The sequence below is a fragment of the Rhamphochromis longiceps genome, linkage group LG8, assembly GCF_057381845.1.
Source record: "Rhamphochromis longiceps isolate RC_006_pf linkage group LG8, R_longiceps_female_GT1.1, whole genome shotgun sequence".
Classification (NCBI taxonomy): domain Eukaryota; kingdom Metazoa; phylum Chordata; class Actinopteri; order Cichliformes; family Cichlidae; genus Rhamphochromis; species Rhamphochromis longiceps.
Window position 1 is genome coordinate 17,539,170 of NC_140564.1, and position 23,098 is coordinate 17,562,267.

The 23,098-nt window shown below is 44.0% G+C and overlaps 2 protein-coding genes across 4 annotated transcripts; both read right to left on the minus strand.

The window, feature by feature from the left end:
* Window positions 1-3,433: 3,433 nt before the first annotated feature.
* LOC146663424 (uncharacterized) lies at window positions 3,434-4,840 on the minus strand. Its single transcript, XM_085416184.1, has one exon. It carries the CDS (start codon window positions 4,712-4,714, stop codon window positions 4,070-4,072), a length of 645 nt encoding a protein of 214 aa, XP_085272310.1. The 5' UTR covers window positions 4,715-4,840; the 3' UTR covers window positions 3,434-4,069.
* A 67-nt stretch (window positions 4,841-4,907) lies between these two features.
* mfsd1l (major facilitator superfamily domain containing 1-like) lies at window positions 4,908-18,364 on the minus strand. Of its 3 annotated transcripts, none has more exons than XM_085416180.1 (14): window positions 17,034-17,340; window positions 11,194-11,331; window positions 10,776-10,876; window positions 10,571-10,680; window positions 10,432-10,487; window positions 10,186-10,329; window positions 9,599-9,757; window positions 9,402-9,517; window positions 9,165-9,265; window positions 8,871-8,982; window positions 8,503-8,640; window positions 8,225-8,364; window positions 7,289-7,400; window positions 4,908-7,192 (listed from the first exon to the last, which is right to left on the minus strand). In XM_085416180.1, exons 2-14 carry the CDS (start codon window positions 11,246-11,248, stop codon window positions 7,037-7,039), a joined length of 1,500 nt encoding a protein of 499 aa, XP_085272306.1. In that variant the 5' UTR covers window positions 11,249-11,331; window positions 17,034-17,340; the 3' UTR covers window positions 4,908-7,036. The 3 variants fall into 3 exon arrangements, with proteins under 3 accessions (XP_085272306.1, XP_085272305.1, XP_085272307.1); XM_085416179.1 differs by having other exon boundaries at window positions 17,028-17,340; XM_085416181.1 differs by lacking the exon at window positions 11,194-11,331 and having other exon boundaries at window positions 17,028-18,364.
* Window positions 18,365-23,098: the final 4,734 nt, after the last annotated feature.

Here is a 23,098-nt window from a genome sequence, read left to right on the forward strand (position 1 = left end):
GTTCAAAGAGTTAAAACACGAAACGGTTTGTTTTCTTTTTGCATTGAGCCAGGCTGCACGGACAGCTAAGAGTGTCTGATGTGCAGAATGCAGGCAGTGACTTGGTTCATAAAAAGTGACCAAATCTGTAACAAGGCTTGTACCCATGTATCGTATACCCAAAAGGTTGTGAGGAGGAGAATGATGATTTATTTCTTTGAATTTGTTATAAGTCTGGCAGCTGAGATTTAAATGAGCTGGAGGTGAAAGATGGACTTCTGGCTGAGATCCCAGTAGAAGGAATTACAATTATTCAAACACAATGAGATAAAAGGATTTAATGGGTGTGATAAATGTGGTTGCACTCACCTGTTCACGGCACCTGATGTTAATGAGCAGAAAGGTAGGGTGAGCATGAGGCGAAACCTTCTGTTGACTGCAGCTTGAGCGCAGCTTGAATCATTTTGATGCATCTTTTGGTTTATGTATACTTCTGCACTAAGTTATGCAATAGGCCAATGTTGAAATTTGGCATAGTAAATGGTGCAGTTATTTGTGCAGTCTGTGCATTTGTTTAATGGTTTGAGGCCGTGTGCCGATTTGTACAGTGGACAGTTGTATGTGGAATAAAAGTAGCAAATAGTACAGAGGTGTATCTCATGGGGCGATCGTGGCTCAAGAGTTGGGAGTTTGCCTTGTAATCGGAAGGTTGCCGGTTCGAGCCCCGGCTTGGACAGTCTCGGTCGTTGTGTCCTTGGGCAAGACACTTCACCCGTTGCCGCCTGGTGGTGGTCAGAGGGCCCGGTGGCGCCAGTGTCCGGCAGCCTCGCCTCTGTCAGTGCGCCCCAGGGTGGCTGTGGCTACATTGTAGCTTGCCATCACCAGTGTGTGAATGTGTGTGTGAATGGGTGGATGACAGGTTGTGTAAAGCGCTTTGGGGTCCTTAGGGACTAGAAAAGCGCTATACAAATACAGGCCATTTACCATTTACTGTTGCACGTCATCTGTGTCCTCATGTTTAGCCTGCCGCGGCCGTTGGTTGGAGGAGCCGCAATAGTTTGGAAAGGAAGGAAGCAGTAAGGTCAGTTTCCATTCTGGGTTTTCAGCATTAATAAAGAAACCTGCAACAAGGTGAGTAATGTTTGAGGTCCAAAAGAAATCAACACAGAGAAATTTTTACAGTGCTTTTCTACTCTACCTGAACATTCAAAGCGCTCTATACAGGTTGCCTCATTCACACCTGTTCATAGAAGCCCTTTTTCTGTGCTTTCTACCTAACATTCACACACATTCATACTCTGATGAATGCATCAGAGAGTGACTTGGGGTTAATGTCTTGCCCAAGGACAGTTAGCATGCAGTCTGGAGCAGCCAGGGATCGACCCAAAAACCATCTGATTAGTAGATGACCTGCTCCACCTCCTGAGCCACAGCCACCCCTTTCAGAGGTAAAGAATGATTTAGAAAGTAAGTACAGTAATTTTTTGAGGTGATTTGATTAAAAAAAATCATTTTTGCTTCTAATTACATAATTAAGGTGTAATTACATCTTCCAACAAATTGATACATAAACGTATCATTTATCTACTAAAAATACATAGGAGCTGGCGTCATGTTGTGGAAGCTGCCATCTTGCCCCACCATCATACACTGGCTGAGATGGGCATCGCTGCGCCGCCTTTTCATGTTTTATGTAAGTGGATTTATACATTACTTTGAATTTAAAGATGTCAAATAGCTCTTTCACACTACATATGACTATTTCACATTTGTACATGTATATTTTGGTGATCTCTTTCTCAGTATGTTTTTCTTCTTATGGAAATAAGCTAATTTTAAACCAGTTAATGTTAGGCTCCAGTGTCCTAAAAAATCACACCTTTCCCCTGATAAACAAATTGATTGGATTCTCTCATTGTGTGGGAATTGATTATCAATTACAACTTCAATGAGCCACTTCAAAGAAAGTTTCACCCGCGTGGGCAGCAACAGAAAGTCCAGATGTGGAAACAGAAGGTTTCCACATTAAAATATCGATATTTGAATCATTTTGGGGTAAATTGTAGTTTTTCATTAACAGGAACACAGTGGAAAGAAACTATCATTCAGATTGTCTACATTGGAAAGAACTACTCCCTCTTCCGCCTTTTATAGTCATGTGTGAAATACGGCTGTATAAATGTGTGGCAGCCTGTGGCGTGCGCACTCACAACAATGGCTGAGCGTAACTGGAGTCATGTGCGCACGTATTTTACATCCACAAACAGCCCAGACGTGGTTTGCGATACATGTGGCAAGAAAGTGAGGTGTTGTGGCAACACCACTAACCTTGTCAAACACCTCAAAGTAAATCATATCACAGAATATGACGAGCTTATGTTGAGGCAAACTGAAGAGGAGGAGAAGGACGGGTGCTGCTAGGGTGAGACAGACGTCTCTCAGGGAGTCCTTTAGTGCTGCAGGCAGGCAAGGTGTTCACATAGTGCACAACTTCAGGTTTTTGATTTCTATATGATGAATTCTGCATTATTAAGTGATAAGAACAAGTAATCTGATGTCCTGTAATGATTATGACGCTATAATTTGAGATACAATAAAAGAGTAAAGTTTTTGTACAAAGTATCGGAGCAGTATCGTCGATACCACCCTGAATTTTACGTGGTATGGGATCGGAAAGGAAATCAGTGGTATCACACATCACTAGTGATCAAATGTCAGGCCAAGCTGGAACTGATTCCTGTCTTCTGTAACTTCTACAACACTGTCCAATAGAGACACATGAATGAAATGCAGCGTCATTAAAAACACTGATGATCTTTATTTAAAAATGTAATACATTTACATCTGAATAAACTTTTAGGCATTACGCTGACGGAGGGATGGATGGACCATGAATGCTTTCTCATCCTTCTTGTCATGCACCATGGAAGTGTCTGAGGGGCTTTTCCACTTGGAATGGGGATACTGTGTCCACACTTCAGAGGTGGAGTTTCCAGCATCTCACCTGGGCCTCATCTGCAAACAATCAGCAGGAGGGCTTCTTAAACCAGCGCTGCCTGCTACTCCTCGCCAGTTTGTTCTGCCATCTCCAGTGGTAACTAGGCTTCCCCTCTGCTCCAGTTCTGGCGTGCTCCTTCCCTGTGTTTAACCTTGTTTTCCCTGTGTTTAGGTCTCCTCTGCCAACGTACTCATCCTACCCTCAAACTCCCTTACCCGTCCAGCAACTTCTTCTCCCTCTGTTGCAGAATTCCCGTTGGATTGTTCCCATCAGGAGCCAGGTGTTCAGTCTCTCGATAGCTTTTCCTCTGGTTCCTGCTGTCTGCTGACACTCCTAGCTCGAGCCACGTTCTCCATTCCCTCTCTAAAGTCTCATAAATAGTTTAACCATGTGCATTGAATCTGCATTTGGGTCTAAGCTTTCTATGCAGGGAAGAAATCATCACAGTGACATCTATTTAATTTTCAATTCAATTTTATTTAAAGAGCGCCAAATGACAGCAACAGTCACCTGAAGGCGCTTTATATTGTAAGATATACTTACAAAGAAAACCCCAACAATCATATGACCCCCTATGAGCAAGCACTTTGGCGACAGTGGGAAGGAAAAACTCCCTTTTAACAGGAAGAAACCTCCAGCAGAACCAGGCTCAGGGAGGGGCGGCCATCTGCTGCGACCGGTTGGGGAGGGGCAAGGAAAATAGTATAAAGACATGGAACAGAGACAGAGGTTAATAACAAGTACCATTCAGTGCAGAGAGGTCTATTAAACATAGTGGGTGAAGAAGAAACACCCAGTGCATCATGGGAATCCCCCGGCAGCCTAATGCTGGGCATACACTGTGCGATTTTTGGCCCATTTTGAGCCGATTTTTCAGTCGTGCGATCGTTTTGGGGATCGTCCCGAGTTTGGCCTTGATCAAACTTCTCACCCCTGCGAGTCAATCCTACAGTTTGATCAGGAGCCGAATAACGCAACTGAAAAATCGCAGCACAGTGTATGCCCAGCTTATTGCAGCATAGAGGATTCAGGATCACCTGAGTAGGCCATCAGATTACTGAAAGGATACTGAAAAAACCCGTCGAAGTAGTCTTAGTCTTCATTGCTGCTGGTCGACTCAATTGAACACCTCTGAAGTTTGCACACAGGCAAGTATTGCTCTTCTTGCTCAAAATCCTCTCGGGAACGCTTCCTCGAGCCTCCAATTTCATGATCAAGCTCTTCGTGCGCATCTTCAAATACTTCAGAGTCATCATCGCTCCATCTCATTCTTTTGTTTGGTCCTAAATCTTCTTCATCCATCTCTCTAGACCTCTTCCTGGAAACACCTGGCTGAGGGTCCTCTTCTGGGATGTACTGGCGAACATCCATGCGGCCTTCAAATGCCTCCTCATTTTCAATTCCACCAACATTGAAAATGATCACAACCACAGCATTGTGATCCCCGTGCTGTTCATCGTTGTCACCGTTGTCCCTCACATGAATATTTTGAACATCGTCGTCGTCGTCGTCGTCATCGTCGTCGTCGTCATCGTCGTCATCATCTTCGTCCCCGTAAAGGTAATTGTCATATTGTGCCAGTACTGAAGCTATTAGCTCATGTAGATAGCAACAATAATCACGGAGAGCGAGATACAGATCGTTCAGGAAGCCATTAGCAGGTTCCTGATCTCCATTTGCCAACATTTGTGGGTTAACCTGTTGGCCTGCAAGATCATTAAATCTTTTAATTAACATCCATAACTACACTGAACAAAAATATAAATGCAACACTTTTGTTTTTGCTCCCATTCCCCATGGGATGGACGTAGAGACCTAAAATTCATTCCAGATACACAATATAACCATCCCTCCCAAACAGTGGTCACAAATCAGTCCAAATGTGTGGTAGTGGGCACATCTGCTATATTGAGATAATCCATCCCACCTCACAGGTGTGCCACATCAGGATGCTGATCTGACATCATGAGTAGTGCACAGGTGTACCTCAGACTGCCCACAACAAAAGGCCACCCTGGAATGTGCAGTTTTTTGCACTATTGGGGGTCTGGGGACCCAGAACCGGTCAGTATCTGGTGTGACCACCATTTGCCTCATGCAGTGCAACACATCGTCGCATGGAGTCTATCAGATTGTCAATTGTGGCCTGTGGAATGTTGGTCCACTCCACTTCAATGGCTGTGCGAGGTTGTTGGATATTCGTGGGAACTGGTACACGCTGTCGTATACGCCGGTCAAGCACATCCCGAACATGCTCAATGGGTGACATGTCCGGTGAGTATGCTGGCCATGCAAGAACTGGGACATTCTCAGCTGCCATCTGCCCTGAACAATGTGAACCATGATTCATCCGTGAAGCGCACACCTCTCCAACGTGCCAGACGCCATCGAATGTGAGCATTTGCCCACACAAGTCTGTTACAGCGACGAGCTGGAGTCAGGTCAAGACCCCGATGAGGACGACGGGCATGCAGTTGAGCGTCCCTGAGACGGTTTCTGACAGTTTGTGCAGAAATTGTTTGGTTGTGCAAACCAATTGTTCCAGCAGCTGTCTGGGTGGCTGGTCTCAGACGATCTTGGAGGTGAACCTGCTGGATGTGGAGGTCCTGGGCTGGTGTGGTTACACGAGGTCTGCGGTTGTGAGGCCGGTTGGATGTGCTGCCATGTTCTCTGAAACGCCTGTGGAGACGGCTTATGGTTGAGAAATGAACATTCAATGCACGGGCGACAGATCTGGTTGACATTCCTGCTGTCAGCATGCCAATTGCACGCTCCCTCATTGCTTGTGGCATCTGTGGCATTTTGCTGTGAGACAAAACTGCACATTCCAGGGTGGCCTTTTGTTGTGGGCAGTCTGAGGTACACCTGTGCACTACTCATGATGTCAGATCAGCATCCTGATGTGGCACACCTGTGAGGTGGGATGGATTATCTCAATATAGCAGATGTGCCCACTACCACACATTTGGACTGATTTGTGACCACTGTTTGGGAGGGATGGTTATATTGTGTATCTGGAATGAATTTTAGGTCTCTACGTCCATCCCATGGGGAATGGGAGCAAAAACAAAAGTGTTGCGTTTATATTTTTGTTCAGTGTATATAACATGATTTAGTAACAGCAGTAATGTCCACACAGTTATTCATGGCAGTAGTTATTATAGCTATTTCAGCAGAGATAAAATGTGTTTTAAAATTGAATTATCTACTTATGTCCTGTAGATAAAGTCAAATAAATGAAAATCTGTCATTTAATAACCTGAGTGAAATCAACCTGTGGTAATGAGTTAAATATTGCTTAAAAACAAACAAACAAGCAGACACATACCTAAGTAGATGGTAGTTACTCATTCACTGCATGTGAAGACGAATAACATGACATCGAAGAAAATCCACGCTTACAAAATGACTTCAGAAGCATTCAGGAACACTTTGACTTAAAGAACATTGAAGTAGAAGACCTTTTGATTTGGCAGGACTCTTCACATGCTTTTCTTGCAAGAAGTATCTCAGTCAGGGAGGCGACCAAGGACCTGAGGTTGACTTTAATGGTAGTTCTGTTATCTCTGACATGAGAAATACTGCTGACCACCATTTCAGCAGCACCTTACTCAGTCCCTTTATAGTAGTGATGCTTAGATTCATTCACTGAATTCCAACATTATACTGTCTAGTGTAAAGACAGTATAAATGGTATATTTGCCCAAACTGAATTTGGTAAGAGAGCTTTTGTTCATTTAGCACCCTTAGCTTGGAACAAACTGCAGAACGAATGGAAAATGACTGAGTTCATTACATTAAGTGCTTTTAAATCTAAACTACAAATCTTTGAGGCCACATCTGTAACATGCAGCTGTTTCAATTAGATTGATTGTCATTTTAACAGTTCTTGAAGGACAATTCAGTAGAATTGTCCTTCAAGAACTTTTTACTTGCCTACTTTGAGTACATTTCAGAGCCTGTACTTTTTCTCTCTTGCTTAGGTAAAAAATTTGCTTCAGTAGTTCAACTTTTAATTGAGTATTTTATTTTAACCCAGGTATCTGTACTTCTACTTTACTAAAGAAAGTGTGCACTTTTTCCTTTCTGTTCATTTGGCTCTTCCTCTCCTCTGCCTGGGTGAGCGGCTTTCACTTCAAGTTTCTCTGCGCCCGAGTTCTTGGAGCCTTCTTGTGCCTGCCCTGACTTCTTGGTTGTCTTGTTGAGGATCCCGTCCTGTAAGGGTGGGGGGCATCATTAACTTTCTGCTGATAGTGTTTCGAGAAAATAAAGTCATGAGGTAACCAAATGAGGTAACCTCAGATGTCTGACCTGTCTGTGATCAACAACGTTAAGCAGCACTGAGGTCACAATGCAGATGATGGTGTTGGCCAACATGAAGATCATCATCCTCTGCCAACGCCACAGCGGGATCTTAGTTTCACTGCAACACAAATGGAGAAACTGCAGAGCTAAACAAGACTGGAAGGACAATTAGTGCTGTACAAAAAGGTAGAGTTGTGTGTGGGATTTCCCATGTACCCTTGAATGCACCATAGGTGTGCATGTGGGCAGCTTCATCTCAGAGACAAACAGCAGCTAAACAACTGACAGTGCGTGTGCTCATGAGACCGTATGTTTAAAGATGTACTTCACTTAGTCATGTTTTTGTTTAGCCATGTTTAGCGTGTTTGATGACATATGAGCAGTTCTTTGTGCTTCTGTTTAAATGAGGTTCTGCATAAGTGGCAGTTCGCTAACATAACAGATTTTATTACTGACTAGCTTCTAGCAGAGAGATTTGTTGTTTCTGTGCTCTGTGTACTGGATGTTAAATAGTGTGAAGTTGCTTTCATTGCATAGCTGTATGTGTGTTAATTCATATTATCTGACTTTAGGTTTACATAACCAGTCTGAAGTAATATGCCAGCTTATTTATTTATATACTGCATTTGAGTACAGCTCAGCTGTATCTTTATGTGTATGATGTAATTTGAAGTGTAACTGGTTTGCATTATTATGCTTTGTACACACACACACACACACACACACACACACACACACACACACACACACACACACACACACACACACACTTCTCAATTTTAAATATGAAGAACGACAACTTGGACTCTGCTGTTTTGTTCCACACTCATGTGAACATTAACAAATGTTCTGACCCGACACTCTGAAGCGATTGCTGCAGCTTTCATGGTACCTTCTAAACAAGTGCACTGCAATGAGATTCTAATGTCAGGTTCTCCCCACCTGGACTTGGTGCCTAGTATCTGTCCAACAATGAGATTGGAGATCCCGACCCCAAACATCTGTACGGAGGTGGCCAGGCCGGTGGCAGTTCCCAGAGTTGCCTGAGGTATGACAAGGGGAATAGACGGCCACATGCTGGCCTGGAATGCCACACAGGCAGCAACAAGTTTAACATACTAGAAAATACATTAATTCATTGTAATAATTTACCATTTTAACTCTGACGTCTAAGATTTTATTTATCAAAAATGAATTTAAAAAAAAAAATCCGCACTCACAGCAGCAAAGGAGTAGGTGACTCCCAGCCATATGGTTGAAACCAGAGGAGGGACAAAAGTGAAAGCCAGGAGTCCAAACACGGGCAGCGTGAAGACGGCGCTCGCCAATGCAAAAACTCCCCGCAGACCCACATAATCCTGGAACGCATGACAGCGAGAGTGTTTCAAGATTCCTCCTGTACCTGATGAAGGTTTATTCCTATTAAAAGGGAGTTTTTCTTCCCACTGTCACAAAGTCCTTGCTCATGGGGGGTCTTAGCATACCATATAAAGCACCCTACAGGGACAGTTGTTTTGATCTGGTGCAGTATGAATAAAATTGAATTGAAGACAGGAATAAGATTTGGGTTTAAATTAAAGATACGTACAATGAGAATGCCCACGATGGCTGAGAGGACCACTAAGCTGTCATAGACTGCTCCCACAATATAAGCTGCCTCCTCCTGGCTGTAGTAGCTGTACTTATCCTGGATGAACTTGCTGGGATATGGAAAAAAAAAAGAAAAAAGAAGAAGACAGATGTAAATGTTTGTGACACTAGTATCACTTGCAATACGTGCTGTTGTATTTAGAGGAATGCAGGTTTAAGTTTCACGGATGACTCTGAAAGCAGCTCTGCATGTACAAGTCTTTATGCTCACACTTTATGTTGAGAACTCTACCTTGCATCAGCAATGAAGGGGAAGACGCCGTTGTAGAAGAACATGATGGTGAGAACCAGCAGCCAGTATCTTACTGACAGGAGCTTCACATCCTGAATCCTCTACACATAAAAACACACAACAATAAATGATGCTCCACACACAGATCACTAGTGTGTCCATAATACTGAAAAATTAAGGTTTTAATCTTCAGTGTTATGTATGCATGTTGTTATTATTAAAGGATATTGATCGTACCACTTTGCGAGACTCTTCTTGGATGGCTCCATCGAGACCCAGCTGTCTCACTCCAATCTTGTCCAAGGTGCTGACAATGACAGCGGAAGTGAAGCCCAGCACACACAACAGTGCGCCTAAGAAACAATAACATAAGAAACCCAGGTCACATGGCACTACACCATAATCCTTGAGATTTCTTCGCATTCGTCACCTACCACCCCAGAGTGTCCACTGCATGCCATATTTTTCTTCAAACTTCTGCGTGAGGAAGAAGTTCAACACCGAGCCCAGCCGCGAGAGGGCCACGGTCAGGCTGAAAGCCAAAGCCAACTCCTTCCCTTTGAACCAGAAGGCTGTGATGCGTTTCTGAACAACTAATGAAGAAGGAGAAAGGTAACTGAGTGGTTAAGAAATGCTCCTCAAAGGCAACGCTGCAGAGAATATTTGTTCATATACATGGTAAATGGCCTGTATTTATATAGCGCTTTACTAGTCCCTAAGGACCCCAAAGCGCTTTACATATCCAGTCATCCACCCATTCACACACACATTCACACACTGGTGATGGCAAGCTACATTGTAGCCACAGCCACCCTGGGGCGCACTGACAGAGGCGAGGCTGCCGGACACTGGCGCCACCGGGCCCTCTGACCACCACCAGTAGGCAACGGGTGAAGTGTCTTGCCCAAGGACACAACGACCGAGACTGTCCAAGCCGGGGCTCGAACCGGCAACCTTCCGATTACAAGGCGAACTCCCAACTCTTGAGCCACGATCGCCCATATACATGAGGGGAACTTACTAGTCAGAGATCCAGTGCCTGATCCAAACAGCAGACGGCCTGTGAGCATTAGCGGCAGCAAGTAGGGAGATCCCTTGAAGTGGGAGCCGAGAGCAAACAGCGATGAGCCCAAAACACAGAGAAAAGAGAAGAGAAACACACCGACTGCAAAGAGGAGCAAAAGAAATGGTTGTACCATCATTTTACTGTCAGTAGATTAAAAATAACTGCAGACCATGCAGAGAGAAAACATAAAACAAAACTTACAGCGATTTCCTAATTTGTCAATCAGGAATCCAGCCAGGATCACCACTACTGCATTCCTGTTGATAACAGAGAGAAGCTTCTCATTGATAAGCCACTTTTCTGCATTTTCACAGTGAAATCAATGCATTAACGTGCTTACGTCCAAGCATAGATGGCATAGAGAAGATTGTACTGCTGAGGGGTCATCCCCAGTCCCTCCACACAGTCCACTGTCCCATTGATCACCGTCGCATTGGGACACGTCAGGTTCTGTCAAACATTAAAAACAACATCAGTCTTTCCCTCCTGATAATCAAGTCATGCAATATTGATGCGATCTGTAAGCAGCGCTGCCTCTTGCTCACCCCTTGGAACTGATCCTGTAACACACTGGGAATGTCGAAGCAAAAGTAGGACCCAAAGGTCAGCAGACAGTTAAAGAAGAGCACCACAAAGCGATAGTATGCTGCAAGACAGTGAAGCACAATAAAGAAAGGGCAACATCAGGTGATTTAAAAAGGCAACAGCCTCAGATCAATATAACAAATACTTGTCTTTATGTCTGAGGACATTTTTGGCTTTCAACAAAGCGCTATTGTGCGTTTTGGTTTTTAGCTTGTTTTTAAGGAGAAAAAAGTATGTAATTCTGTAATCCCAGTGGAAGTATAAAATGCTGAGATTTTAGGGAAGCGTGTTCAGGGTCACAAGCAGAGGTCTGGTTCGTATCAGTAATCTGTGCTGACTTGCTGTGTTTTTAATAATTAACTTTGCAGTGAGACGTACCTTTTTCCGCCGGCTGCGCCATCGTTTTCGTTGTAGAAACAGCGTCAAAAATCATATGCTTCACTGTCGTTTACATGAACAGAGTGAGCGGCCGCTTCTTCTGTGGCTGATACTGGGAAACTCATATCTTAAAACCACCTGGACAGAAACGTATGTGTTTGTTGCTAAGTAACTTACAGGTGTCCTAGAGAAATAAAACATTATATAAATTACAATCAGGGTTCTGTACTGCTCATTGGACTGATTATAGTTTGATGTTGGCCATTTATTTTTGTAAGTACATTTAAACAATTTAATACCCAAATTTGCAGTACAGTACAGTATGTGACAGTATTGATTGAAACATCAATTAGTTATTTTCTAATAGAACTACAAGCTTTTGAACAGGTCGCTCAACTACGTGAGGTTTGTGTGCTGTTCCCTGCTTCTTTATTAAGCCTCGATCGCCAACTTGAAGCTTGACTCTGCGGACCAAACCGTCATCTTCTTCTGGAGCTTCAACCACTCGAGCCAGTTGCCACTGATTTCTGGGAAGCATGTCTTCTTTGATAATGACTATGTCATTGACTTTAAGATTTCGACGTGGTAGGTGCCATTTCTGTGTCATAGATATGTTCAGAAGGTACTCTCTTTTCCATCTACTCCAAAACTGCTCAGTGAGATACTGGACTCTGCGCCAACGTTTCCTTGCATATAAGTCCTCTTTCACAAACTTTCCTGGTGGAGGCAGTGCAACCTTTGATTTTAGTCTTTCCAACCCATCTTTCCAGTCCTCCCACCGTGAGCGTAAGTTGTCAGGAAGGGGGTCATCCCATTCAATGCCTCTGCGACACAGTTCCTGTAGGATACCTTTGCCTCTTAAGGTGAAGGGAGCTACGAACCCTAGTGGGTCGTACAGGGATGAGATCACTGACAGTATGCTCCGGCGAGTAGGAGGTTGGTCCTTAGTGTTTATTTTGAAACTGAAAGTGTCATTTTTGATTGACCACTGGATGCCGAGCACATGGCCTTCAGCTGTTGTGTCAGGTTTGAGATCAAGCGGTTCTGTGGTGTCTGCTCTGTCTGAGGGTTCCAGCTGGGAAAGCGCATCACTTTTGAACTTGTGCAAATGTAGACCGCCAAGTCTACAAAGTGCTTGTGTTTCGGTGATGAGTTCTTGTGCCTCTTTAACTGATGGGACACTAGTTAGACCATCGTCTACATAAAAGTTCTGTTCAACAAACTCTGAGGCCTTAGGATAGTCTGCTGTGTACTGTTGTGCCAAATATTTCAGGCCAAAATTAGCACATCCAGGGGATGAACTGGCACCGAATAGATGTACAGCCATTCTGTATTCTCTGGGTTCTTTGTCTAATTGTCCATCCTGCCACCACAGAAATCACAGATAGTTGCGCATGTCTGGACAAACAGAGAACTGGTGGAACATTCTCTCGATATCACAGATTATGGCTACATTTTCCTTTCTGAAACGACAGAGTACCCCCACCAATGAGTTGATCATATCTGGACCTGTGAGAAGAGTGTCGTTTAATGAGACACTGAGAAATTTTGCTGAACAGTCGAAGACAACTCTTAGCTTGGCTGGTTTTTTCGGGTGATATACCCCATGGTGTGGGATGTACCATGCAGTCTTGCCTTCAGACAAAGGAGGTGCTAATTCTGCATCACCACTGCTGATAATGTCTCTCATAAAGGAACAGTAATGTTCATGATACTGTTTATCAGCCTTTAGCCTTTTCTTCAGGTGTTGCAGTCGGACTGTGGCTAACTTCTTATTGTTGGGAAGCGCTGGTGGATCATTGCCCTTGAAGGGAAGCGGCATCTCATAGTGCCCATCTGATCTTTGTTTTATTGTATCACTGAGGATTTGTATGAAGCGAACATCATCCTGTGATACATACTTATCCTCATAGTTTCTCTCATTAAAGTCAGTCTCTAGGACTTTGAGTACTTCTGTGGCTGATGGTATGGGCATTTCTTTGACTGTGATCCTGTGCACATAACTCTGGTTACCTTCTCTGTCTAGGTGAGGATTACCAGAACCAATAATACTCCATCCTAGTAGGGTTCTTTGTGCGAAAGGTTCGTTTATTTTGCCTGTGACGATCTCTAGGGGGGCTAGTGCTGATGGGCAGTCATAACCAATCAATAGACCTACTTCACAGTTCTGTAATGGCTGTAACTTGTTAGCTAAGCCTTCAAGGTGTGGCCACTGAAGTGCAGTTTCCTTGGTAGGGATATGAGACTTGTCAACTGGGATAAAGTCACGAGAGTAGACGTGTTCTATTCGGACACGAGTCTCAGAATCAAACCCACGCACCTGTAAGTTGTTGGCAAGTTTACTTGCAACGACTGTGTCGACGGAAGTCATGGTGCTAAGCTTTAACTGCACTGGTTGGGCATCTACATTTAGTTCTGAGGCCAAATCCTCTAAAATAAAGGATGAGTCACTCTGGGTGTCAAGCAGGGCATATGTAAGTATTTCTTTCTCAGGCTCAGATGCAACTGACACAAATACTGGTACTATGCTGGATGTGGAAGATAGTTTCCTTGTTAGTACATGAGTCATAACATTATGCACTTCCTTGTTTGCACCTTCATCTGGGGATTTAGAATCCTCAGTTTTCTTTTCTTTAGGTTCATTCACTCTTTCTGTGTGTAGACAGGTGGGGTGACGCCGACCACACTTACTACAGGAGTGACGTCCTCTGCATTCTTTGGTTACATGACCCCTCCTCAAACACCCAAAGCAGAGACGATTTTCTTGAATGAAAACTTTCTTGTCATCACTAGTTTTCGCTGCAAAAGCAGGACACTTAGCTATGCCGTGCGATTCTTCTTTGCAAAACAAACATGGGGGTTTAGGTCTAGAAGTAGATACTGGGATTGGTGGAGACTTTGGTTGGATGGTAGTACTGAGTGCCTTCGCTCTTTTAACATGCCGCTCTTCTGATGCCCTTTCGTTTATTAGGAATGGTGAGGCAACAGGATTGCAAACTACTTTAGCTTCATTTTGTATGAACTTTGTAAAGCGAGCGAAGTTGGGGTAGTCTTGGCTTTTGTCTAGCTCCTCCACCACAATGCGGCTCCATCTCTGCACTATCCACTCAGGCAGTTTTCTTAGAAGCTTGTGATTTTCCTCACAATCATTAAGGATCTCTAGGCCTTTGACTTGAGGGATAGCCTCTGCACAGCTTTGGAGAAAATCTGCCAACTCCCTCAGTGCTTTAGGATCATTGGCAGCTATTTTAGGCCATTTTGTGAGTTTAGCCCTAAAGGCTCTTTGGATAACAAATGGGCTGCCATACCTTTCCTCTAAAACGCTCCAAATGCCTGCGTATGCCTGCTCACTGTTGCGGAAGAAATATCCCTCTACTGCCTTTCGTGCTTCACCTGCAAGATAGCTCTTTAGATACAACATTTTCTCACACACAGGTAAAGGTTTGTCACCAATTAGTGCCATAAAGGATACCTTCCAATCCATAAACTTTAGGGGGTCGCCACTAAAGATGGTGGGCTCAGGTACAGGAAGCCTGTTTAGGGTAAGAGAGCTAGCGAGGGCTTGAACTAAGCTAAGTTCTTCACGTTCTGGAGTAGTATTGTGAGGTCTAAATTAGGGCTGCCACGATTTGTCGACTAGTCACGATTACGTCGACTATCAAAATCGTCGACGACTGATTTAATAGTCGACGCGTCGTTTGAAGCTTTGTAAGATCCCAAAAGACGCAGGAATAAGTAGCAGGATTTAAGAGTGTAATAACGGACTGAAACAGAAGATGGCAGCACTGCATGTACAAGGATGCCAGCTGCCGTTAAACCCCGAAGAAGAAGAAGAAGAAGCAGCTGTGTCCCAGAATTCATAGCGCGGCCCAGCTCAGTTTCCAACAATGGCGGCAGCTAGTTAGTTTTAATATTACTCTTATTATTCTTTCTGGGTCACAAAATAAACGTTTAACATATTTTCAGCCGAGAATGTAGCTGTGTAAACCTCAAATATCGGCTCAGTTTATCAGGACACCACATATTTTCAAAAGCGCTCCGACGTTTTCGGAGACGTCTGTTACCCACTAGCTCGATAGCTAGCCGGGGGCTAGGTCACTAGCGCGGTGAGAACACCGGACTCCCGGCAAATTGTTTTCAAACCCACCGCCGTCTTTCGCTACTCAGGTTAAATATATATGAGTCACTTAGATAAATTAAAAATGTTGTTGTTTGGCTTTTTTTTTTTTTGTATTTTATTTGTTCCTGAGTAAATCGGTTTGTCTGAGATTAAAGTTATAGTTTTTACACAGCTGAATAAACGTCAAGCAGACAGCTGATTATCAGAAGTGTGAGATGCTGGAGAATATACTCCGTTGTCCTGTTATATTTTAGATAGCAAGGAGTTTATTAAACTTCACCGAAACAATCTGCAAATTTCATTAAAATTGAATAAACTATCATCTTGTCTTTATTTTTAGTTAGCACCTTAAAAGCTTAAAGCTGTAAGCTAATGATAGTTATATAAGAGCAGATGCTGCTGGTGCAATAAGCTGTAGTTTTACGTCCAGTGGATGATGATCTGATTAGTCGACTAATCGCATAAATAATCGGTGACTAGTCGACTATCAAAATAATCGTTTGTGGCAGCCCTAGTCTAAATGTTGGTGCTTGTGGATTTAAAGAGAGCCGTGGTGCGCTGTTGGGGAGATTTGCGGAATTTTCTAAGTTGTAGCAGGACACTTGATCATGGCTTTCAATGTCATTTTGAGCGCTAAGGGCTCTTACTCGTGCAGCTGCTACTTTCACTTCACTGTCTGCCTTTAACTGTTGAAGTTTAGTCTTTTCCTCCTCCAACTTTGCCTTTGTTTCCACTTCCTTTATTTTCCACTCATTTTCCATTTGGCTGATCTTGGTTTCCTGTGCCAATATTTCTTGTGTGGCCTTTGCTTGTTCCACTTTGGCTGCAAGTTCAGCTTCTGCTTCCACCTCACGACTGCCAGTAGAATCTGCCTTTGAGCGTGCAACTGAACCCTCTGGGAACGACGTTTCAGTTTTTGTATCACCAAACACAGAACCATAGTCCCTTTTGTTTAACATCACTCATACTCTTTCCTTTTCAAGGCGATCGTTAAAGAGCTGATCGATATTTTCCTGTCGTTTAGCAACAACTTCACAAATGTCAGTTGTAAGCACTGCACAAGCATCCATTCGCTTAACAATGTCGGGCGTCATGGATTGGCTGCGGCGAACGGGTTCATAATGCTGTTGTACTACAGCGTGCTTGTCTCTTATGTCATGACTGGCATTGTTTAGCTCTTCAGGTGAGCAGAAAGTTTTCAGCTTTGTTCTGATTTCTTTAGCTGCCTTCTTCCAAGTGTCATAAGCTTTGTTAAATGCCTTCTCATTTTTCTTTGCCTCATATTCCTGCATTTCTTTACCCTTTTCAGTTAAATGCCTTTCACGATTGCTGGATCTTACTCCTTGTTGCTCTGAGTCGTCGGCTTCTTCAGCAGCGTTCAACATTTTGTTACTGTAATGTGTATGTTGCTCTATGCGATAACGTCTGGACTTAAACTTACGTGAGTGTTACTTTTGGAAACAATGCTCACATCAGACGTTTACATCACATAAATAAACAGATTAGCACCCACATATTAGACAAAATGTAACTGTAAATACCGCTGATATACGTTACTTTCAAGAAGAATAAACCCATACAATTTAAAGATTGTAATTACTCAGTGCAATGCAGTATACCTTTAAGGCTGTAACCACAAAAATATTTAAGGCAAGTAATTCTGAATTAGAGTGCAGAGTCCTGTTATCAGCAAAGTCCTTAATGGGCATAATACCTGCACCTTCGTAAAGTGACCATCAGAGTTCAAAGGGGAGGTAGGCAACGAAGCAAAGATGATCTTGACTGGTGTAGAAATCTCTCACAGCTGACACACGGACCCAGCTCGTGGCACGGGCTGCACTCATCTGGCATGGGAGCTAGCAAGTAGCCTTCACTCAGTGATCGAGTTTTCACTGTAGCAGTCCCCCGGCCAAGGAAGAAATAGAGAGTGTTCCGTTATTTGAGGTTATGGATGTTATTTGACTGGAGGCATAACTCACAGACACACGAGACGCGCCATTACTCCATGAGTGTCCTTTATTATTTTCCATCCCCCCCTACAACAACAACCCAGCAGAAACGTTCCTACCACTTAACATTTACCTGATACTACATCCCCCCTACTAAATAGGATGTGATGCTGGAATATAACCAAGAAAACAGATTAGACCCGCACGCTTTAAAGTATACTATTACTATGTCCTTGTGCTTTATCTGGTAACAGCTTGTTTACTGAACTCGCTTGGTTTCAAACCAGACTACTCAGAATGTCCAAAAATAAACTCTCAAAGTATACAACTCTGAACACTAAGCATAAGTGCACATTTCTGAACTATTCAGTGCAGCTACAAACAACATGTTTAAACAGTGCAACCATTTGCTTTATTTCTCATTGTCTCTATGAGGGATGGGGTAGACTACCCAGCCCTCAGCCTGAGTGTGGGGATTATTCTGCCCCAGTGCTCACTCAGTTCCAAGCCCTATGAGCAAACATAGTCTTTTAGGTATGCTGGAGGCCTCCTAGACCTGGGTTGGATTTGGCTCCCAGCTTCAGGAGTCTGCTGGCTGGCCTCCTGTGAGATAGTGTCTGGAACCGACACAATCTGTGCAGCTGGAACAGAGTTCTCAGGTGAAGCCTCTGGTGGATCGCCAGAAATCTCTGGTGCCCCAGGTGTCCATGTAAGATGGTAACGGTTTCTTCTCAGCGTGCCCTTTGCTGTCTCGATGATGTAGGACCTCGGTGAGCCTGCCATGGACACGACTGTCCCTCTAGTATCCATGTCTGAGACCCACACTTTGTCTCCAGGATTGAGCTGTAGCATATCATGTGCTCTGTGTCTGCGGTTGTAGTTTTGTCTTTGCTTTTGTCTGTACGATTGTTCTATAGCTTTGAGCTTGTCTGTGTCCGTACCTCTTGGATGTAGCTGTGATGGGATGACAGGAATAGTTGTCCTTATCCGTCTACCCATGAGAAGCTCCGTTGGGCTGTAGCCATTTGCCAATGGAGTGGCCCGGTATGCCATAAGGGCGAGATAGGGATCGCCAGACTTTTTAAGAAGACTTTTGATGGTCCTGACTGCCCTCTCGGCCTCCCCATTGCTCTGAGGGAAGTGGGGACTGGATGTCTCATGGCTAAAACCCCATTCTTGTGCAAATCTTTTGAAGGAATCAGACGAAAACTGAGGTCCATTATCAGAGCGAACCCGCTCTGGTATGCCATGACGTGCAAAGATTGATTTACAGTGCTCGATCACTGCCTCTGATGTTGTAGATGTCAGTTTGGCAACTTCGAAGAATCTGGAAAAGTAATCCACAATGACCAGGTACTGTTTATTCTCTATCTGGAACAGATCAGTTCCCACCATGGCCCACGGTCTTTGTGGGAACTCGGTAGGTAGCATGGTTTCTTTGTGGTTAGTCCGCTCACGGCAGCAAGTGTCACAGGTCCCAATCACTTTTATCAGCTCACTGCTCAGGCCTGGCCACCAAACAGATTGTTTAGCTCTCTCTCTGCATTTCGTTATTCCTAGGTGTCCCTCATGTAGTTTAGACAGAATGTCTGCTCTGAGCGATGTGGGAATCACTATTCTGCTCCCATAAAGAAGCAAACCATTGTGGACTGTGAGGTCACCTGAAAATGGCAGATAAGGCTGGAAAACCCTTCCGATGGAGTACTTATCTGGCCATCCTTCCACACAGAACTTCTTCAGCTGGCTTAGAATGCTGTCATTGTCCTGATGTGTCTGGATTTCTCTGAGTTGTGGCTCTGTGGCTGGCAGGCTTGCTATGACGGACTCCACATACAAGTTGATTTCTTCCTCCGGCAAACCCTCAGTTGTGTCACATACAGGAGCTCTGGACAGTACATCTGCTGTTGCAATGTCTCTACCAGGAACATGAGATATGGTATAAGAGAACCTCATCAATCGCATGCGTAGACGTTGTATACGAGGTGGAAGCTCGTCCAGGCCCTTGGAGCCAAGCAACAAGACCAGAGGTTTGTGGTCTGTTTCAATGTGGAATGTTTTCCCAATTAGGAACTCTGCAAACCTCTCACAGGCCCATGTTGAAGCGAGGGCCTCCTTCTCAATTTGAGCATATCGCTGCTCTGTCGCGCTGAGAGCTTTTGAAGCGTATGCTACTGGTTTCCACCCTAGATCGGCGTGCCGCTGGAGAAGCACTGCTCCCAAGCCATACGAAGATGAATCAGCTGATACGCACGTTTCAGCATTTGGATCATACAGAGCAAGCCCTGGGGGTGTTGTCAGTTCTTTTTTGATGCCGTCGAAAGCCTGCTGCTGCTGTGGCCCCCATGACCACAGGTTGGACTTCTTCAGTAGATCTCTTAGGGGGCGCGTTTTTTCCGCCAGGTGAGGAAGAAACTTTCCTAGGTGATTCACCATGCCCAGGAAGCGTCTCACCTCACTTATGTTGCTGGGCTCATCCATGGAACTCACGGCATGCGTCTTGTCAGGATCTGCGCTAACCCCCGATGCCTCAATGACCTGCCCCAGGAACTTTATCCTGTTCTTGGAGAACTCACACTTGTCGTTCAATGTTACTCCAGCCTCCTGCAGTCGAACCAGTGCTTTTCGAAGTCTCTCATCATGCTCTGCTTGTGACGTCCCCCAGATGAGCACATCATCCATCTGGCAGAGGACTCCTTCTAAACCCTCAAGAATGCGTGCCATCCGTTTCTGGAAGTGTTCTGGGGCTGATGAGATTCCAAAGCACAGACGATTGTAACAATACCGACCAAAAGGTGTAATAAAGGTCGTGAGCAAAGAAGAGTCCCTGGATAAGGGAATCTGCCAAAATCCTGCATTGGCATCCAGCTTTGAAAACACTTTTGCTCCTGCAAGCTGTCCTAGTGTGTGTTCTACTGAAGGGAGTGGATGCTTCTCTCTCATGACATATTTGTTTAGTTCAGTGAGATCGCTGCATATTCTCACTTTGCCTGTGCGCTTAGGAACCACCACCATAGGCGCGCACCAATCAGTGGGCTCCTCCACCTTGGAAATGACACCCTGCTGCTCCATCCTGTTCAGCTCTTCTTTAACCTTTGGTAAGAGTGGAAGAGAGATTCGCCTAGGGGTCGAGAGGGAAAACGGCTGTGCCTCTGGTTTCAGAACAATATTGTATTCCCCCTCCATTTTGCCTAAGCCGTTGAAAAGCTTGGGGAATTCTTGTTTGACAGCGTCAATAGAGTCTAAGCTAATATGATTAACTCTAGCAACCAGCTGTAGTGCCACTGCAGCATGCCCGCTCAGCAGCGGTGTGCATAAACCCTTTACGACATAAATGTCTTCTTTGGTTTTGTGGTTGTTCTTGCTGAGAGTGGCTGTGAACATGCCTTTTACCTTCAGACGTGTTCCTCCTGGGCCCTGCAGAACCCTTTTGGGCTTATCCAATCTCCCCAACTGATGCTGTGTGTAGAAAGTCTCTGGGACTGCTGTGACATCCGCTCCGGTGTCGATTTTAAAGAATGTGTTGCATTTGTCCACATGTATCTCTGTTACCCATGGACTCTCTTTGGTGTCCGCAGAGAGGGAACCCAAGAAAGCGACCTCATCATCTGTATCGCTGTTCTCTGAAACTGTTGCAGCATTGACTTCACACAGTTTTTTGTTTCTGCACATCCTGGCAAAATGTCCTTTTTTCTTACAGTAATTACATGCGGCTTCCCTCGCAGGGCATTGTTGAAGATTGTGACCTTTTATGTCTCCACATCTTCTGCATTGTGTCTTTTTTTCTTTCTGTGTTTTGGCGGGTTGTTTATGTAGCGGTGTCAGCTGCTTGGGACGTGCCCCTTCTTGCCGTTTAGCATGGACGCGGTTCAGTTGTGAGTTGGTAATATCCATTTTAAAGTTAGTGCTTAGCATCTCTTGTTGCTTCTTTACAAGCTCACTTTGTCGGGCTCTGTTAAGCGCTTTCTCTAGCGTTAGTTCTGGATCCATTTGTAGCTGTTCTGACAATCGTTTGTCTTTCAGACCCACGACAAATCTGTCTCGCACCATTTCGTCATGCAAAGTCCCGTATCCACAATGTTCTGCCAGACAATGCAGTGCAGTATGGAAGTTGTCAACTGACTCACCCGTCTCTTGTTGGCGCTGGTTAAACTTCGCTCGCTCAAATATGATGTTTCTTCGGGCTACGAAGTGAGCATCCAACCTCCTTTTAACGGTCTCATAATCGCTCGCCTCTTCGGGAGTCAGGTGCAGGGATACCAATATGTCCTCTGCCTCCTCGCCCATAGTGTAGATAAGGGCGTTCACTTGATTTTCGTCCGCTTGCGTCTCCAATCCAGACGCGATGCGAAATCTGTCAAAACGCTTTATCCATTTGGTCCAGTCGTCGGACCTAAAAGTGAACTTCTCCGGCGGGGTGACTTGAAACTGACTCATGACGTCACGTCTCTTTTCGCGCAGCTCCTCTATGGCCGACCTTTAACCTGGCACCGACGCCGAAACCTTTCACTTATGCCCAACTAACGTTTCCAATTGTCTTCTGACACCATGTTCCGTTATTTGAGGTTATGGATGTTATTTGACTGGAGGCATAACTCACAGACACACGAGACGCGCCATTACTCCATGAGTGTCCTTTATTATTTTCCATCCCCCCCTACAACAACAACCCAGCAGAAACGTTCCTACCACTTAACATTTACCTGATACTACAGAGAGAGCCTCGACGGGTGCAGTAATTTTTACTTTGAGATTCATTCAGAATCTAACAGTGCGCCAGGTGCACCAATGCACCGTGAAAACTAAACAGAAACACAAAATACATTTTCTTAGACGCTTATTACAAATATGAACTCAAATAAAGCAGAAAATACAACAAAATATCAATTAAGCAAAGAAATACAACTTAAAACATGTACCTCGCTCTGCATTCCAAGGGCTGCAAATTGTTCGTTTCGCTAGAGTCCGGTATCACGCTGCTTCACGCTTCATTGAGAGCTGCCTACTGGGAAATGTGCGCCACAAAACCGGTCTGAGCTGGAAGTGCAGCTTGCCGCTAACTAAACAACAGAGCCCTCTACTGGACACTACGCGTAGCTGTTCAGGCTTAGATCAATAAACAAAACTGGACCTTTACAGAATGTGCATGCTCTTTTTGTTTTCATATTTTAATTTATATTTAATTGTGTTGTGGTTTGCAGTGTTTTGTGTTGTTTCACTTTTAATTTGTTTCACAGGAAAAAGCTGAAAATTTAAATGGTTAAAAGTAGAAATGTAAATAGTTGTTTTTAGTATTATAAGATTTATTTATTACCTTTTATGTGGAGTGAATAAATTAAAGTATATTTACGGTGGGCGCTAGAGACAAAGCATGTACAAACCCCGAAGTACGTAAAAACTCCAAAACACGTCAAAACTCCAAAATACGTAAAAATTCCGAAGTATGTACAAACACCAAAACACATAAAAACTCCAAAACAGGTACAAACCACAACAGAAGTGCTCTAGGATGCTAGGATCCTAGTGGCTACACAAGTCAGAAAGTACCAACGACCGGATTTGGTGTGTGGTAGTAACAGGTAAATGAACTTTTTTTTTTAATTATTTGAATCTATATGAGTGCTTGTGTATAAATACACAAACAATACACATATGCTTTCAATTGTGTAATTTAAGTGATCTAGGTAGCTCTGTTTTGGAAGTTCAGTTAATGCTAGAAATGTGTTTTGGAGTTTGTACATGCTTTGGAGTTTGTAGTGCTTTGTCTCTAGGGACCACCGTATATATTTATATATAAACATATATAAATAAAACCACTTTTTTTTACAATATTAATTCC